The 20136-nt window shown below is 41.5% G+C and overlaps 1 protein-coding gene across 9 annotated transcripts in view; it reads right to left on the bottom strand.

Annotated features, from left to right (window-relative positions):
• myo18ab (myosin XVIIIAb) overlaps nt 1–20136 on the bottom strand; it is a 174700-nt gene that overhangs the window by 53420 nt on the left and 101144 nt on the right. For all 9 annotated transcript variants that reach the window (XM_038694223.1, XM_038694226.1, XM_038694222.1 and 6 more), the window contains 4 exons: nt 19528–19656; nt 7130–7273; nt 6455–6544; nt 5808–5927 (listed from right to left, as the gene is read on the bottom strand). In XM_038694223.1, coding sequence (XP_038550151.1) covers nt 5808–5927; nt 6455–6544; nt 7130–7273; nt 19528–19656 — 483 coding nt within the window. The remainder of the gene's footprint in view (nt 1–5807; nt 5928–6454; nt 6545–7129; nt 7274–19527; nt 19657–20136) is intronic.

Below are 20136 nucleotides of genomic sequence, written 5' to 3'. Positions count from 1 at the left end.
GCCTTTTTTTTAATATGTCAAAAGCTGTAAAATGAAGACACAAAAGGCAAACATGAACAAACGTATCTGTAATGATTCTGAGGTCACATTAACTGGGTTTTAGGGGGTGATGCCCAAAACATGCTGTGCCATAAATGTTACGTCACTGTGGAGAGCATCATAACCAACCAAATTACTTTCCCCAATCTAATGGTTGTATTTCCTCCCCAGTAGACTGATCTTTGGATATTTATTATCTGCTCTAGCTTTTCCAAATATTTGTTCAGAGATATTGTGAAAATAATGGCCCAATGTGATGTGAAATTACATGTTTTTCATTGGAAAACGTAAAATTTTCCTGGTGGAGGACCCCTTAACCCCCCCCCACTCCCCCGGCCACGACCCTCACCAAAACATTAATCTAAAGCTCACATTAAACTGGGAAAACACTGACATTTTTAGCTATTCTAATGTGCAGTGCATGCTCATGAACACAAGAGCAATGATGCTGAGACTTGTTGTGTTGGGGTTTTATATTCAGGCATACTACGCACTAAGCGCACAAAAAAGAAAATTGCTTCACCTCCGCTGTTCATACATTTACAAATTTTTTTACAAAAATTATAGTTAATTGAATTATAGTGACATTTTAATTGACAGATATTGTAGTGTAGTTGTTTTATTTGGTGACCATCTTTGGTGTGGAAGGGTATTAGGATAAGGTAAAAGACTATTTCATCAATCACAATCAAATTTTAGAGTTGACATGGATATAAATTAATTTCAAAAGAATCCCTGCATTTATGATATGTAAAAAAGTGACAAAATTCCCCCAAATGTTATCCACAGCTTATCAAAGTACAATTATTTGTACATTATTAGAAAATGTAAGGTACATAAGTAGTTTAAGTAAGTGTAAGGACGGTTGCTTTGCTGAGGTTTGGAATAAAACCCAAACTTTGTCCCTACTGAGAGACAACTAGTCCAGATGGTCAGATTTCATCTAAGAATCACCAAAAACAGGTCTGTCAAAACATACAAGCTGCTGGAACACTGTCCAACAAAAATATTGTTAATGTCATGTCCAAAACTCTTTAGACTTGTCAAAAGATTAAAAAACTGTTCAGGGCTACCATAGAATAAGGAAACCTGTGAGGAACGTTTTGTGGCCTGATGAAATAAAGATGGAGTTCTATGTTGTACTAGTATGTTTGGAGGAGAAAAGGAGAGACATTCAACCACAAGAACACTGTACCGTCTGGTGGTAATAAGCTCAGGGGCTGATCTGCTGCCAGTGGAACTGAAGATACCTTCAGGACGACATCAAACCTTCTGCTAGAAACCGAAAAATGACCCTAACACACATCAAAGAAACCTGTTGATGGCAGCCAAAAGCAGTTGATTGAGGTGAAAAATGCTACAGCAACCACATTTTAGCAGTGGAGTATGTACATTTCGACCCATTAGCTTTAGTTATATTTCCTGAAGACACACACAAGAAACCACCTTTCTGAATGTGCTTTTCAATCATTGTATTACCAAAAATAAAAAATAAAATGACAGTTACTGCCATTATATATATGTCCCTTACAAATGTTTGGAGACTCTGGACCTCCACTGTACGTTCATTTTGAACTTAGTGCCAGTTGTTACTTTTAACCAGCGCTTGAAGAGGAAAAAAAATAGGTGCCAGTCAGTTTGGGTTGTGGTGGGGACATAAGGGCTCAGATTAGGGGTGTGACTACACTTGGGTCACGAGACCAAGATGAGAAGATATTTTAACATTATTTTGAATAAATATTTGATGCTGAAATATGAGTGTGGGTCTGGGGGTTCTCCCCCAGAAGACTTTGAGCATTAAACACTTAATTTCCTGCATTCTGGAGATACTTTCTGCACCAATTTATGGTGGAAATGTCTTTATTTATATGAAGGGAAACAAAATTAAGGTGGCATGTCACAATTCAAAATATAATGGAATATAATGCAGGAATCAGTAGCTTGTTGTTTTAGCTTAACTTACTTTTCTGTTTCTTCTATATTTTAGTTGCATTACATGTTTTCTTATTGTGCATCGTTTCATCTTTTATTTAACATTTCTTGTTGCTGTTTTCCAGGACATTTTTAACAAAAGCTTTCAAAAAGTGATGGAGACATGTCCCCAGTGTAAATGACACTATCTGTCAATATCTTTAAATGTCCCGCCCCATCCACGCTGTGATTGGTCGGTTCACTAAGCTACTTTCTGCACACAGCTGATTGAAAGGCACCTGAGCTTCTCTTCTCCCTGCTGTGTCTCGCCGACAGAGATTAGCAAGCAGGCAAGAACGGGAACAGGTGAGCGTCACGTAGCGCCCAGAGAACCTGATATGGAGGGCAGAGGAGAGGACTGACAGCTTGTGAAAAGTGCCAGTACGCAAGAAAAGATCCCAGTAGAGTGAAATGTTGAGGTGCCAGTACTGCATATCAAGCTACTTCAAGCACTGCTTTAAACTGTAATCCTGAGGACTTGAGATTCTTGGACCTCATTTTGAAACACTACGATAACAAGAAATGACTGTCTAAATTAATCCAAGTATGTAAGTACATCTGGTCCATTCCATTGCAACATTCCCGACATGCAATGCATGCTTTCCCTCTGTGTGTGAATACCTGCGTTGCCCCCTTTTGTCTCTCCTGCCATCACACACACAAAAGGATTCTGTCTGCTTTTGTAGGCAGCCCCTCCCCATGGTTATCTCAGCAATCACTCTAAAAGATCTATCTTAATACCCCCAATACAAATAGAGAAAAAAGCATATAAAAAATGTCAAATAGTGAACTAAGTGGATCAAGGGAGGAGGGGGAGGGCAGTGGCGGATAAAAGGCCTGACAATATGATTTCACAATTACAGTCATCACTGTGCATGTGAGCGTGTGGAGATGTGAGAGAAGGAGGCAGCAGGAGAAGAGAACGCTGTTGGAGAACAGAAAAGTGGATCATTTCCCCTCCTGGTTGAGTCTAATCCATTTGACATGTAGCTCATCAGAGCAACTTCTGCCACTTTTGTGTTTCTATGCATTGGTTTTTTATCCCTGCCTATTTCATAGTGCGTTTTAATAATGCTCCTTTGAACCATACCTGTTCTTGGCACTTACTGTAAATGTCCATGTATGAATGACAGCATGGTGTTTTAGTACTGACTGTATCGAAGTATACTGTAATACTACAACTGCATGCCATATACACAGCTCATTCATCCCTTCATAAAGCGACTACACAGTAAAAGATAGGGGACAAAATCTACAGTCCTCCAAAATAATACATTCTAAAGTTCGGCTGAAGCTAATATGAGGCTTCTGCAGTCAGTCAGACAAGTAATGCGTCATCTTTTTGTGTGGTAGTTGAGTGTAATTTCATTTTAGGTATTTTGTCCCAGACATGCAACTAAACACACCTGACTTAAGAATCATAATGCCCTAATCTGAATTCATTTGTTATAGTTGGAGTTTAAATAAGATCATGAAATCAACTGACACACTGAACTAAAATGAACTTAATGCAAAACGAATATTCTGGCCACCATATAATCATAGCTTGCCAATTTACTGAGAAGCTGTTTTTTGTTTTTTATTTTATGGATTTTGGCATCTCTCAGCCGCAGTTGTAGTTGGTGGAAATTCTGCCTTGGGGTCTTAATGCAAGTCATCACCTACTGTAGACTAGAATATTCTCTTGTCTAATATCTCCATGACACGTCCCCTTGACTGCCTCTTATTAGCCATGGACTGCTTTGAGTTAGAAAGATGTATTTTAGCATCTCATTTCGTGTCAAACCTCTCCCTCTAAATTCCTAGCACAGTACAGTGCTGCTCTGATTAGGGCAGCTAACCCTAATACCACTGCTGACACTGCTGAATGTGTTGTGTTTTTGTCTGTTGGCTTTCGACAGCAGATGAGCGGCCTGAAAATCTTTTCACACTTTGCTACATTTCTGTTAATGAAACTTGCTCACAAACGGAGAACTTATGAAGCAATTTAGGGACACTGATGATCAAATCTCACAAATGCATGACTGCTCATGAACAGGTAACATCCACAGGCTTAAACAAGAAGAAAGAGAAAAGTAAAAGAGTATTAGGATAAATATAAAAACATTCTCATTTGAGGCCTAATGTGAGCACTGACATTAAAATGACATATAAAGTAATTTAAATAATTTATCTTAAATCTGTGACAAAAAAAACCCTAAAGAAATAATAATAATATTAGATAAATTAAACGGGATTTCATCACTCACAACCAAATTTTAGAGTTGACATGGATATGAATGCATTTCAGAAGAATCCCTGCATGTATGAGATGTAAAAAAGGGAATGTTTTTCAAAGCTAGTGTGACTTTGTTAACCTAATTGGGTGAAAACAGTTCCAATTTTGTTATTAGTTATGGCACTGTAAATGCAGCCCAAGTAATCTTTGAAAAAGTGTATTTGTTTCTACAATGAAAGACTCAGGAAACACTGAACAAACCAGGATTTTGTCATTATAGGTGAAAAACTCATTTAGACGGAGGATTTACAGCCCAGCAGGCCGTGCTCTCCTGCTGTCTCACAGCAGCACCACCCCTGAAGAGCTGGAATCTTTTAATCCGGTACCTGGGAATATACTAGCTAATTTGTAATTTGCTCCTATGTGTGTGTGTGTGTGTGTGTGTGTGTGTGTGTGTGGGGGGGGGGGTGTTATTGTTACTATGCAACATTAACTCTTAATTTTAGTTCCATATGCACTTGGTGAGGACAAACAGCTGTGAATTAATCACTGATGAAAGAAAAAAGGTGAGATACAGTAAGTGACAGAATTCTAAGTGGAACATGTGACTGAGATCCTACAGGAGAAAGGGATAATTTTATATACAGTATTTTGAAGTTGTCCATCTGATGCTAGCACTCCAGAAAAAATATTCTGCATACTGTTTGCCTCTGAGACATTGTCATAGTAAGAACTGTACTTCTGTGTTATTGACAAAACAGCAATGTTTAAATATGAGACAGCCTTTATCCAAGGTTAAATTCATATACAACATTCATTTGGCTTTTGAAACATTACAATAGACTGTAAGATCCCACAGGACCTACAGCAGGGCTGGTTTACAGCTCTGCTCTTCAATAATTCAAACTGATGTGTTAAATGTTAATGTTAAATTCTAAAAAATGAGCAGACATTAAACTACATTTTACAATCTGCCTTTACATCAAACAGTCAGAGTGTGTGTGACTGTGTTGTAGAAAACTATTATCTTATTGCTGAAGGGCTAATTGGACTATAAACCATCTTGATTTGGCATTTTCATTAATAGAACTCTGCTTGGAAAAACGCATCAAGTAGAGGAATGGGTCAGTTCTTTAAAGGGATAGTTGGGGATTTTTGTGTGGGGCTGTGTGAGTTACTTCTCCACAGTCAGTGTATTACCTGCAGCAGATGGCGGTCAGCGTGTCCCCAGTTTGGAGAAGCAGAGAGATGAACTTGCATGGAAGCTAAGCAAGTAGGGTCAGCAGCAAGGACACCTAAAAGAAGGCCTACTACTACTACTCTGCCGCAAGTAACACACTAACTATAAATGAGTACATCAAACAGCACCACTTCAAAATTCCTGAACTATCCCCTTTAATAGACACAGTGAGGCGTTAGTGCCCTTCTGTGTGACAGTTTTGATCAAACCTAAACTTAGGCGTTAAACCACAGCCATTGAATGGCACAGCATGCAAACACAACTCTCTCATACTCTGACATGTTATGCTGTTATCTTCTGTGTGTCTGTGTGTGTGTGTGTGTATCTGTGTATTTGTACCTGCAGGTCCTTCATGTCCTTCTCCAGGCGGAGTCTCTCAGAAGTTTCAGTCTCTAGCAGCTGGGAGGCAGACTCCCCGGTGTTCCGCTCATCAGCCAGCTCTGATGACAGCTCTGTAATCTGATGCAATACATACACACAGTCACACACACAGATTAAGAGCCAAGCATGTTTCCACTTTATTGATGTATAGTTTGGAATATTTACTTTATTTGGGGATTCATCCCATGTCATTCATACACCAATGAGTTGAGTTACTGATACACGGGATTATCTGGAAATCTGTCAGGGACTGGACACTGCAGTGGATCCCACTGCTCTGATACTACATCACTGCAACGTTATACAAGGCCAAATAACAGATTCAGCTCAGGTTTAATATCACTACCAAGTTTAGATTTGTGTTCCGATTGATTTCTCTAAAACCCTATTTCCCTGATACCTATTTCCTTCCATCTTTCTCTTGCATATACCCACACACACACACACACATATATATATATTTATATTCTATTTACATCATATAAATGATGAAGGAATGGTGAGGAAATATCCTTCAGATTTGTAGGATTCAGACTTTATTCTGAAAATTCTCTGATTACTCTTAGACTCCTGCTACATGTGTCCATCTGTTTCTGTGTGTTTACCCGGCTTTCGAGGCGGTCGCTGTTAAGTCTCAGCTCATTCCTCTCTTTCTCCACCTTCTCCAGCTTCTGCTTCAGCTGTTGGATCTCTTCCTGAGACAGAAAAGACAGAAGATGTTTATGACAGACAGACAGATTTGTGATAGAGCAGATGGAGTGAATTCACAGCATATAAACTAATGATACTCATAACTATTCAAAGTCTTGTTAGTTGTAGGAATTTACTTATGGGTTTTTTCCTTGTGCACTACCTCTGATATTTATCTGATAGATATGAAGTAGTTTGATTAACTAAATAGTATTATCGAACAAATATTCATTGTCCAATCCTTGTTTTCCTCTAGCAATGTGTTGAGCGCCATAGCGGTCAAAACTCCATGCAGAATTTTCATGAATGTTAAAAAAATAAATTGTGGGGAAAATAACTGGAATTTTGACAGATGTTTTGATGTGAATAGGGTCAAATTTAATTACAACCACAATCGGCATAAAATTAAATAATGACTTCTATATCCAGAGTCTATATCAGCCTCTTTACATTACACCAGAAAAATGTTTTTCCAGTATATTATTTCAGTATTTGTAACTCGAAAGAAAACAGCTACAATTGAAAAGCCACTCCTCAATCACACCATTCTTATGGATACGCACAAGTATTGTGTGTGTGTGTGTACTTACGTCCTTGCCGCGGATCTGTTCCTCAGTGAGCTGCACCTCTATCAGAGGCCTGACGGTGGTGAAGAGCTTCCACCACGGCCAGCCTTTGACACCACGATTCTTCTTTATATTCTTCTGGATGCAGCGGATGGCCAGATCCTGGATCTGTTTCACACACACACACACAGTCAGAGGAAGAACACAAGACTGAATAGTGTATGGTGCACTAACATCTGTAAAGAGTTTCTGATGGTAGGAGGACTGTGTATCTACATAAATAATGCTTGGTGCTCAAACGCAGCCAAAGTGGATGGACAATGTTTATCAGATGTGGAATTTTTAATGCTGAGATGTCGGCCATACTATCTGCCCAGAGAATTCTCCAGTGTTTCTGTCGTTGAGGTTTACATTCCTCCAGATGCAAATAAAAAAAATTCACTACAGGAACTGTACGAGGTCGTCAGCAGTCACATGCCAAAAAAACGGATGGTGATTTTATTGTTGCTGGTGATTTTAATTGAACAGATCTCCGAACAGTATTACCGAAATTCCACCAGCATGTCCACATCCCCAACCAGAGGAACAAACATGCTGGACCACATCTACACCAATATTCCTGGCAGCTACAAAGCCCTCCCCCGTCCCCATTTTGGTTTATCAGGCCAAAAAAGCTGGTTTTCAGACAGCGATAGTGAAAGCTGGCATCAAGGAGGCGAAGCAGAGACATCATGGAGACCTCAACACCAACACCACCAAAGATATGTGGCAAGCCATCAAAAACATCACAGGCTACAAAAGCAGGAGCTCCCCCATCATGTGTGAGGCCACATTACCAGATGAACTTAACACCTTTTATGCTGCTTTGATCTGCTCAACAAAGAGTCAGCTGTAAAGTCTACTCCACCTCCAGAGGACCGGCCCCTGTCAGTATAAACAGCAGATGTGAGGAGAGTCCTGCTGAAAGTGAATTTGAGTAAATCAGTTGGGCCATGTATTAAAAACCTGTGCCAATCAGATAGATGATGTTATTACTAGGGCTGTCGTGATAACCGCAAAATTGAAATACCGCAGTATTGATCAAGCCTTTCGCGGATGACAGCAAGCACTGCAACAACTGCAATGTTCATACTGTACACTTCAGGGCGTGTTAAATTAATTAAAGAGTGCTTCAAAAGTTACACAACTGTAACGAGCTCCGTAACGGTTCAAAGATGGATCTCCATGGGCTGTGCGTGACCCAACTTCAAACTCTGAAGCTGTAAGTGTTTTGTGCTGTTTTACTGTTTATTTGAAAGGTTAGCTGACTTGGCGTTAGCATATTGCGCGGCTAATGTGGCTAGCACGCTCGGTGATTTTGGACTGACATTGTGATCCTGAAGGATAGTCCAGAGAAACTCTGGACAGTATGGCTCATTTGAAGCTCACAAACTAAGGCGTGTGTCGGGAGCCTGCAGCTGTTTTTCATGTTGCTTTCTGGGGAAATTTTGTTATAACGTTACTACAGCGCAGTGATTAGTTGTGGACAGCCATTCTGCTTCACACCGGCGCGTGTGTGCGCGCGCTTTGCTGCGGTATGTAAATTGACTTGATAGGTGCCTTGAAGATAATGATATAGCTACGTCTGAAAAGGACACGGTCAAACTACATAAATCAGTTTACTTGCCAATGTTGTTGACTAGCACGCTGCAGCTAGCTTGCTCAGACCATGAAGCTCCTGCTAGCGGCTCGCTGTGCAGTGAGGCGACAGACACAGACACTCTTACTCTGCTATATGGCACCAAATTACTTCATTGATGACAAATGTGAAAATACCGCATACCTGACCCCCAACATATTGCCACGGTGGAAATTACTTCACCGCGACAGCCCTAGTTATTACTGACATTTTCAACATATCATTGTCTCAGGAGAGGGTTCCCACCTGCTTCAAGACAGCCACCATCGTTCCTGGACCTAAAAAGTCTGAATGACTACCACCCTGTGGCACTCACCCCATTCTGATGAAGTGCTTTGAGAAAGTGGTTCTTCAGCACATAAAGAACAACATCCCAGCCAGCCTGGACCCTCACCAATTTGCTTTGAGAACCATCTCCACTGCCCTCCACTCAGCCCTCACACACCCTGAGAAAAACAACATCAGAATGCTGTTTTGATTTCTGCTCAGCATTCAACACAATCTCCTCCATGAAACTGATCAACAAACTCAGCACTCTGGGTTTAAATACAACACTCTGCAATTGGATATTAGACTTCCTCACAAACAGGCCCCAGTCAGTTTGGATTGGCGGACTGGCGGATTGGCTGTGTGCACAGCCCCCTCCTGTTCACGCTGTACACCCACGACTGCATCCCCCGACATGAAGACAACTCTGTTTTGAAGTTTGCGGATTACACCACCATCATCGGACGGATTTCAAACATCGATGAGACTTCATATCGGAAGGAAATTGATAATCTTGCAGAGTGGTGCTCAGAGAACAACCTACTTCTCAACATCAGCAAAACCAGGGAAAAGGAGATAAAGACACACTCCTGTCTACATCAGTGGAGCTGAGGTGAGGTGCCTACGCAGAGCCCAAAGGATACTAAAGTACCCAGCCACAGCCTGTTCACCCTGCTGCCTTCTGGGAAGAGATATAGAAGTTTCAGCTGCCACACCACCAGACTCTTAAACTCTAATTCATCCTCAGCACTGCTCCAGTGATGATAGTTTATTTCTGTTTACCATTATATATATGTAAATGCTCCGTATTTGTATAGCGCCTTTCTAGTCTTTTCGACCACTCAAAGCACTTTTACACTACATCTGCATTCACCAGTCAAACACATTCATACACTGAGCCTAAGTGCTCAAACAGAAAATAACATTCACACACAAGTCAGAATTTCCGAGTTCCCAGTCGGAACTTTCACCTGGAACGCCCCCTGAAGTCGGATTTCCGACTCGGGAAGTCGGGAGAACCACACTACCCCGACTTCTTGATCGCTGTTGGGGTATCAACAGTTAGTGAAAGCTGTAGTTTATACTATTTATTAGCACTTCTGTGTACTTGTGACTCATATAAATGTTCGTACACAAAGTCCTATCAATAGCTAACCTGGCTAGTTGTAAACAAACAGCTGGTCGAGCGAGGCTTTCCGACTTGTTAACTGGAACACCGTCAACTCGGGTGTGACGTCATTCCCTGCTCCGACCTCCGACTTCCGAGGTAAATGGAACGCAGCATTACACACCACTTGCCACAGTTGTGTCAGGATACTACAAAATCCTCATTTGGTCAATGGGAGAAATATATAAATATATTAATATATTTATTTTGAAAAAGCTAAATGTTCAGCCGTTTGTTTAATACATAAAGGTTGGTCATATTGTGTCAAAGTTAGTTTGTTTTAGTGGAGTGTCTGATTTTCTCAGTATTTTCTTAATCCTTCAAATTTAGGAAGTGACATGTGCAATGCATCATTTAAATAGGGCCCAAAATGTTTAGGGGGGTTATGGAGAGAATTAAAACATGACCATGATGAATGGCAGCAGCAGATCTTAAGTACTACAATCTTTTCTCAACCATTTTCTTCAAGTCAGGAGATGCCTAATAACAACATGATGAAAGAGGATTAGTCAGCACATATCAGCCCTCTATGATCACGCATGCCTACAAATCAGCAGTTGTTCTCTTTACTGTGGCGTATAGGTGCATGTGGTTTGACTGATGGCTGTATCTTAGACAGATTGTTAACACTGCAAGCACAAATTAAACCATCAATGACACACAGGCAGCTTGTTGAAGAGGCATTAAGAGAAATCTTAACTGCAGGTGATCTGGGGAGCCATAAATGAGGGGTGGTGATGGCGCAGTAGATAAAACACGTCTTTGGTGTGAGAGACCCACTGTGACCCATCCACCAATGTGTCCGTGAGCGAGACACTTAACCCCTAGCTGCTCCAGAGGCGTGCGACATATTTAGCAATTCTGTTTGGATAAAACAGTTAGCTAATTGAGCTAAATGTAAATGTAATACACAATTGGAACAAATTGCTCTGTACAGCAAAGGCTGGTATGACTTGGAGTCCTGATTACAGAAATGTTACACACTTTTACAGAAAGGTTTGTGTAACTGGAATAGTTGTTACCAGGCCAGGAGATTAGGAATAACAGACTTCTGTTGGAGACACCTGGCAAGTTGACCATGTAGACCTGTGACTGATTTTAAAGCACTCAGAGTGAGTGCAGGCAAAAGATCTGTGTGGCAGCAGTGTCGCAGGATAAGGACAGATCAGTAGCCTTGAAGAGCGGGTTGAAACACTGATCTAGACCATTTCACTAATCTTCATCTTCAACTTCAATAAACTCCCTGTTCGATTCCCACACTCTTCCTGAAGTGGACAAGAAAATCTTCCCTCAAGCTTCCCTTCAGAAAAGAGGCCAACTCAGACAAGCCTTTATGTTATTTTAGGTTGATTCGATTTTACTTTTTCTTATCCAGGATAAATAATGTTGTCAAGCAGTTGCTGCTGTAGATTATTACACTAAACTTCAAGATGTGGCATTCTATCTATTTTTCTACTATAGCTGAGAAGAAAGTTTATAATACTAATATCCACGTATTTAGACCAAACTTTGACATAGCGCTGAGTGGCACATGCAAGTTGGGCCGGTGCTTGGTCTGTTTTCAAGCAGGAAAACATTGCAGCCTGGCCACAAACTTTCTCCCATTCTCCCAATCTGTCTGAATGGAAGGGGGCAGGTGTTCTGCCAGCACAAATGAAACATGAGCACGGCTGATTTTTCTGGTTCAGGCTAGCAGATTGCTGCCCCAGTGAGAAAAATGATACACGATTCTATGAAAAATGTGTATTCTTAAACTTTGCCTGAAACTTTTTTTTTTTTTTTACGTATTATATAGAGTTGACATTTACTTACGATTGTCTGCTGTGACTGTCTACTTTGTACATATAGCTGTACTGAGTGCCGTCTTGGTAAAGGATCCATCCATCTCCCTCCCCTCCCACTCCCCCCCCCCCCTCCCTTTGTGCTTAGCCTGTGTATTATAAGTACCTAACTACCTTTCAGGGGTTCCGGCAATAAACCAAACAGCCATCCAACTCAAAATATGATGTGTTTGTATGTATATTAGGGTTGGGTATCGTTTAAAATTTTCCAATACCTGTACCAAAACCAGTACCCTTTCATTCGATACCTTGATAAAATGCCACCTGTTGAAGCCATTTTTCTGGTTAAATAAAAGGTATAATAAAATAATAATAGTAGTTGATTGAAAGGTTGAGTAAAATAGTTTAGTGACCACATGGGTTGTGGAAAAAGATATTTAAGTTACATTTTTGATACATTTGTTGAAAGTCAGCCACAGAGAATTATTTTGTTAACTTTCAAATAATAAACTGACTTGAGAGATCTCCACGAGTGCTTTTTCCTTTAGTGGTGAGTTGCAAACCTCCAAAAAGACGACAGTAAGAATTAGAAAACAAGTAAGGAGTCAGCTAAACAAGTTATAAAACTACACTAATGAGTCTAAAGAAGCAAACAGAGGAACAGAGAGACTGCTCATCCAGCAGATCACACAAACTAGGCCTACATCTGAAATCAGCTGATGGCTGCTGCGCCACAAAAGCGTTGAATTGATATGATGGAACGCAGTGATCGATCAGTGACAAGTGATGTGAATAGCAAATAAAATGTACAGAGAAGTGTTAAATGACACCAGAGGTGTCACCAAGGGTGAGGGGCTGTTAAAATCCCGCATGGAAAAAAAGAGCTGTGCCCTTCTCTTTCTTTCAGCTTGATGCTTGCGTGTTTGGCTGCAACAAAACAATATGAATAGTAAATCTAAATAGTATTTTTTCCCCCAGATCTGGTTACAAAAGGGATCGAAAGAAGTACTTGTTCGACTGGAGGGCTATTTCGGTCGATACCCATCCCTCACGTGTATATACATACTGTATATATAAACTCTGTTAATCCTGAATGAACAGATGCATATTGTTGCCACTATATTGTTAATATTGCACTACTAACTGCAGCACCAACGATACTCGAGGCTGTGTTTGCAGTGAGAGATCAGAAATGTGTGTGTGTGTGAGGAAAAGAGAACTGACGGGAAAAGCAAGGTGGGCAGATTCAACTTGTGAGTAAACACTAAATCACTAAACTAAGGTGGAGAATGAAGTAGAATTAAAATGATGAAAGTTGTTTCAGTTACAGTGTTTCCCACAGAATGACGATGAATGAAGTTAAATAAAATAAAGTAACACGTTGCCTGTCCTTCTTTCCTGTTCCCTGTCTCCAGTTCTGAGGCTAGCTAGAGCTGAATCAGAGTGGAAGGGGAAGGCAGATGTCTCCACACTCTCTCCATGTTGCCGCTTCAGGTGAATACATTTTTAGGTGAGTTGTGCTGCCTGTGTATTATTTATTATTATTAATATTTTGCAAATTGCATGGGTCTTGAAAAATCCAAAGTGTATCCAAACATTTGATTTGTAGGAATTCGTGTAGCTCTCCCTCCTCTATATTAACCTAATGTGACATGCCTCTGCCTCTATAGTAGCTGAAAGGCCACTGGCAGCCGTGGAGATATGAGATGAGAGAAACACTTACAGTACACTACAATAATTGTTTATATAAAAAATTGGATTTTACTGACGCAAAGATTTTAGACGATAAATCTGGAGTTCATCCTAAATTGTAACCGGTGCACACTTTTTAAAAAAATCGAGCCAATCAAATTAAACTTTTATGGTGCACCGATGCAAATTGGTGAATCTTATCATCACTACTTTGTGTGTTTGGTTACATTTTAATGCAGCTGATTATGTTTCCTGACTGGTAATAGAATGTCTCATGCTCTTCCAATCTCAACTATTCCCCATGAATGTCAAAGAGATAGGATCTCTTGTATTTGTCCCCATGGCGAACCATAGTCCCTCTCTTTCTCCAGCTTCCCATCCTTTCTCATTCTCATCCTTATCTGGCGGTCAGGCTCCTATCTTCATAGTATTAGTCAAATGAAAGAGATGAGGTACACTGATAAGAGATTCTGATGATCTGTTAATGAATGCAGATGCCAGAGACGGCTCCATTCTCATGCTGGACTTTATAAAATATAATGAAAAAAAAAAAAAAGGTCAGCATTTCTTCCGCATTTACATTGTCAATGTGTTTTTATACTGACAGAAAACTGATATTTGACCTCCTTGATATATATATATATATATATATAGTAGTCATATTTCACAGTTTTCATCAGCAGTTCAGTTTTAGATGTTGCAGGGAGTAAGGAACAAGATGGAGAAGCCACAATGAACTGTTAGATGAAGAGCTGTAGGCAACCGGGTGCAGACCTCCGTTAGCAAGCTAACCATATTACTATATCATGCTGCTGTATGGCCTCAGTATCTAGTTTAAAATAGATGATTAAGCACGTTCTGCTTTAGGGTGTCACTACCTTGTAATTGACAAGTCGTTACCACAGTGATAATAATAAAGATACGGGTGAATCGTATCCATTGCACATGTATGTAAATTTAACTAGCCGTGAACTTTTTTGTGTGCTGTCTGTGTTTTTGTCTAAGAGCTATGACCTGGGCCACGGTTTTGATGCGTCCATAGCCCGGTGTCAAAGTCCACTGGAAGCGTTTCAGCAGCGGAGCGTGCAGCCTGCCCCACGTTTTTAATTGTTATTAATTTGATAGAATCTCTACAAAATGCACTAGCTGCGGTCACAAAGTCATGAACCCAATTCCAAACTACATCAATTACATGAGATCAGTATTGAGACAAGACTCAAACTCCTTAAAGTGAAACCCAAATGCCAGTGAAAGGTGATTTTAGTTGGCAGGCCTAAACCCAGTGCAGCTAGAAAGAATAAACTGAGACGGTACTAAAAATGAAATGCTTGATCTCTACCAAGTCTCTCTCACACACACACACACACACACACATTTACTAGAAAAAAATAAATAAATAAAACTGTGCACCAAATGTAGTGTGTGTTCACATAAGATCTGACTTCCATAAGCAACATCAAAGCTTCTGTGAAATAACACACAAACAGAAAGTCAACAGATCCCCACTAGCACCTTCACAAGACAGTCAGACACACACACACACACACACACACACACACACACACACGGCAAAGACAAATTCCTCAAGAAGGGCAACTTGTAAAACACCCAAAAAGCTAATTTGGCTACAATGCTAATGCATCTCCTTGGGTTTTAACTCCTTTTCATTTCACTGTTTACTGTCCAGAAAAGCTGAAATGCCATGATGGTCTTCAGAAAACACATTAACACAGAATAGAGCACTCACCCATCCTCCCCCACAGCGACCAGGGATCATGGCCTGGCTAAATTTCTTCCAGCCTGACCTCAAACAGAGTTAGCATTGATTGTGGATGGGTCTTCACTTTCATCTGAGCATAAACAAACCATGCCAGGACTCAAAGCAACTTAACTGACCACTGACCCATTTTAAGTTGACCTGAACCCTACAGGTCTGAGAACAAATCAGGACTCTGAGGATGCCAATTTATGCCACTCACTAATCCATCTTCTGGGTGATCCTCTGGACTTCATCAATAACCCATACGGTTATATATAGGAAACAAGGACCAAAAGAAACCAACTTTGTAATTCAGAATCAAATGTACATTAATTGATATTGAATTGACTTTTTTTTCTCTTACTGTCAGTCACATTGTATCCCCACTGTTCCTGTTTACCTGATTTCAGGTAATTCCCACATAAAGCTAATTAGTGCAATCTCTCTTGAGCAAAAACCGAGCTACATTTTAAATATATGTTAATATTGGAGAAAGTTAATTAAATTACTGCTACTTCAATAAGTATTCACTACATATTGGCACAGAATGCAGTACGTTGGCTTCATCTGTGTGTGCAATGCCCTGGTCAGGAGTGAGGTCAGCTGAAAAGAAGCAACTAGCTATCTATGTTGTAATAAACTGATCACCTTCAAAGCTGGAAACTGGTTCCAACCAACATAGTGTAGCCAGATTGTGTAATTAAATAATAATAATAATGCATTACATTTTTATAGCGCTTTATCATTGAAACTCAAAGCGCTTCACGATGAAGTGGGGGGGCCTCACCTCAACCACCACCAATGTGTAGCACCCACCTGGGTGATGCACGGAAGCCATTTAGCGCCAGAACGCTCACCACACATCAGCTTGAGGCAGAGAGGGAGGGGAAACATTGAGCCAATTACTACGGGGGATGATTAGATGGTTGAGAATCTTGCACCAGGGAACCCCCTACTCTTTGCATTACATTCATTTAGCTGACGCTTTTATCCAAAGCGACTTACAATTGCTATACAACTAGGGAGCAACTAGGGGTTAAGTGTCTTGCTCAGGGATACATTGGATGGGTCACAGTAGGGGATTGAAGCCAGGTCTCTCACACCAAAGGCAAGTGTCTTATCCACTTCCCCACCACCTTTGCGACAAGTGCCATGGGATCTTTAATGACAACAGTGAGTCAGGACCTTGGTTTAATGTCTCACCCGAAGGACAGCAGTTCCTACAGCACAGTGTCCCCATTACTGCACTGGGATCTTATTATGAGGACCAGAGGGAAGACTGCCCCCTACTGGCCCACCAACACCTCTTCCAGCAGCAACTTCGTTTTCCCCAGAGGTCTCCCATCCAGGTACTGGCCAAGCCCAAACCTGCTTAGCTTCCATCATTCAACAGTAGCAGGGTTTACATTGGTATGGCTGCCAGCAAAAGAATCAGAATCAGCTTTATTGCCAGGTATGTGTACACATACGAGGAATTTGACTCTGGATTGTGCATTGCTCACGATGTGCTTACTCATAAAAAAATACAAAATCACAATAATAAAAATAAAATACAATCAGACACAGACTTCAGTGTAGACAACACAAATATAATAGTGCAGTGAGCAGAGTGCAAAGGATGCAGGAGTATGTACATGTCGTACATATACGTGATATACAGGTACATATACAGCATACATGTACACAGTGCAAATAAGTGTAAGTAGTTTGTGCAGTAGTTATGATTGAGGTAGGTGGATTTGGTATACAGTATCTACAATATGACAATATAACAGTATGAACAGCACTGAAATAGAGACTGGTGAATAAATAAAGTGGTAACCAGTAAACAGGTGGCTGATTAGAGTTATTAATTAGAGTTACTGGGTTATTGCACAGGAATTGTTCCTGACACGTGAGTCAGAAATCAGCTGTTCATCAGAGTGATGGCTTGTGGGAAGAAACTGTTCCCAAGTCTGTTGGTTTTGGCGTACAGTGCTCTGTAGCGCCTTCCAGAGGGTAGAAGCTGGAACAGGTTGTGTCCGGGGTGAGATGGATCTGCAGTGATGTTTCCTGCCAGTTTCCTGACTCTGGAAATGTATAAGTCCTGAATGGAGGGCAGGTTGGCACCGATGATCTTTTCCTCAGTCCTGACTGTCCGTTGTAGTCTGCTCCTGTCCTTTTTGGTGGCAGATCCAAACCAGACAGTGATGGACGTGCAGAGGACAGACTGGATGATGGCTGTGTAGAAGTGGAACAGCAGCTCCTTAGGCAGGTTGAGCTTCCTGAGCTGACGCAGGAAGTACATCCTCTGCTGGGCCTTCTTGATGATGGTGTCAGTGTTGGGCTCCCACTTCAGGTCCTGGGATATAGTGGATCCCAGAAACCTGAAGGATTCCACAGCAGACACAGGGCTGTTGAGTATGGTGAAGGGGGGCAGAGTGGGGGGGCTCCTCCTGATGTCCCCTAAGGTGCAGTCGTTGGTGTAGAGGGAGAAGAGCAGGGGGGAGAGAGCACAAACCCCTGGGGGGTAGTCCGGGTTCTGGATGTGATGTTCTCCAGCCTCACCTCCTGACTTCTGTCTGAAGTTTGTGTTTGGGTGAGTTATGTGCTGAGGATATCCGGGATGATGGCATTTAACGACGAGCTGAAGTCCACGAACAGGATCCTTGCATATGTCCCCGGAGAGTCGAGGTGTTGCAGGGTGTAATGCAGTCCTAAGTTGACTGCATCATCCACTGACCTGTTAGCCCTGTAGGCAAACTGCAGGGAGTCCAACAAGGGGCCTGTAATGTCCTTCAGGTGGGCCAACACCAGTCTTTCAAAGGACTTCATGACTACAGATGTCAGGGCGACGGGCCTGTAGTCATTTAATCCAGAGCAGAGATGGAGGGTTTTTGGGGGACCGGGAATATTGTGAGCATTTGAAGCAGGAGGGAACTTCACACAGCTCCAGTGATCTGAGGAAGATCTGTGTGAAGATGGGGGCCAGCTGGTCTGCACAGATTTTCAGGCAGGATGGAGACACTCCATCTGGGCCGGGAGCCTTTCTGATCTTCTGCCTTTGGAAGAGGTGGCTCACGTCCTCTTCACAGATCTTGAGTGCAGGTGAGAAGTCAGAGGGGGGAGGTGACTGTTTGGAGATGGTGTTGGAGCTGGGGAGAGGTGTGACTCTGGGCTTCTCAAACCTACAATAGAAACCATTCAGCTCGTCTGCCAGTCGTTGAGTACCATCAGTGTTGAGGGATGGTCTCCTGTAGTTGGTGAGTGCCTCTCCACACTGACGCAGGATTGTTGACTGCAAAGCTTTTCGGCGTAGCTCCTCTTTGCAGCTTTGATCTCCTTAGAGTGTTCCTGGCCTGGTGGTACAGAACTCTGTTCCCACTTCTGAAGGCCTCCCCTTTGGTCTGACGAGGCTGCCGGAGTTTCGCTGTGAACCAGGGTTTTTGTTTGTTGTATGTGCGGAAGGTTTTAGTCGGCACACACGTCCTCACAAAAATTGATGTAAGATGTCACAGGTGCCCAAACAAAAGTTATGTTTCCATTTAGTGTAAAGGCAAAGATGTTTATTGCTGTTCCGAATGGCAACACTCGAAGACCATCATAGGGCCGCATTTTCAAACAGACTCTCATTTCATAGTGATGCACTCAGTTGTTCACATGAAAGGTGACTGAAATAGTTGCATAAAGAATGGAAAAGGTGAGCTTTATATAGAAAATAAACCCTGGCTTCCACCTCCCCAATTACAATGGCAGAAAGGTGTGGGGGCAGGGGTTTCTGAAGCTATTCGACTAATTCTGATGAAGTATGCTGGCAGCTTAAGAGTCATTGCAGAGCATCTTATATTTCTGACCACACCCCAGCGAGTGTCAAAACAGTTGCTTTTACTAAGTTCATCTTATATGGGAGGAATAGTAAAGAGAGGTTAAAACTAGGAAGCTCAGGTTCGTTGTAACCTGATGTTTGAAATTGTTTCTTTATCAAGTATGCCTAGGAAAGTATTTTTAAACTGCAGTAAAACAACAATAAAAGAAGGAAACCCCAGCACCCCTCAGATCTCATGAAGTGATCCTACCCACTATGTGCAGCAGTCTTACCTTCCTCTTCTTAAAGGCCTGTCTAGCCAGGTATCCCCTGCAGGCAGCCTGGAACAGAGAGATGTTCCTCCTGGTCTGAACGTCCCGCTGCTCCTCAAGCCTGGACAAAGTCCCTGCTCTGAAGAACACCTGCGCGAGGAGAGGAATTTAGAAAAGTCACACATAATTCTTTTCTTGAAGGTATTGGCACACGGCCACATAGAACAGCCAGCATGTCAGTTAAGGACATTTTTTTACTATATTTCCACTAAGTTACCATAAAACTTTGATTAATAGCCCAGGTTTTTATTTGCTAAAAACACTGAATTGACCCTGCCTAATATTTGGGACTGGCGTCCACATGGGACAGGCCTTTAATTCCTCTCGCACAGAACTGAAATAGGCTATGAAACCGTTTATTTATTTCAAACAGAATATTACTTGTATAAAAATTATCCAATAATATCAAATACACATCAGACGGCTTATGCGCTTTTATTTTGAAGGCAGCAACGTAACGAAAACAACAACATGGTGCAGGCTGAGAGAAGTGTGGCAGAAGTTAGCAGACAAAGTGATGGACTTTAAACCTTGGATTAATTTTCATGAAAAGCTGGTTTGATTCTTTTG

Source organism: Micropterus salmoides, unplaced genomic scaffold (assembly GCF_014851395.1).
Source record: "Micropterus salmoides isolate LMB-PRFRI ecotype aquatic unplaced genomic scaffold, ASM1485139v1 Ms_hic_scaffold_3, whole genome shotgun sequence".
NCBI classification, from domain to species: Eukaryota; Metazoa; Chordata; class Actinopteri; order Centrarchiformes; family Centrarchidae; genus Micropterus; species Micropterus salmoides.
This window is presented reverse-complemented; position numbering and strand designations above follow the sequence as displayed.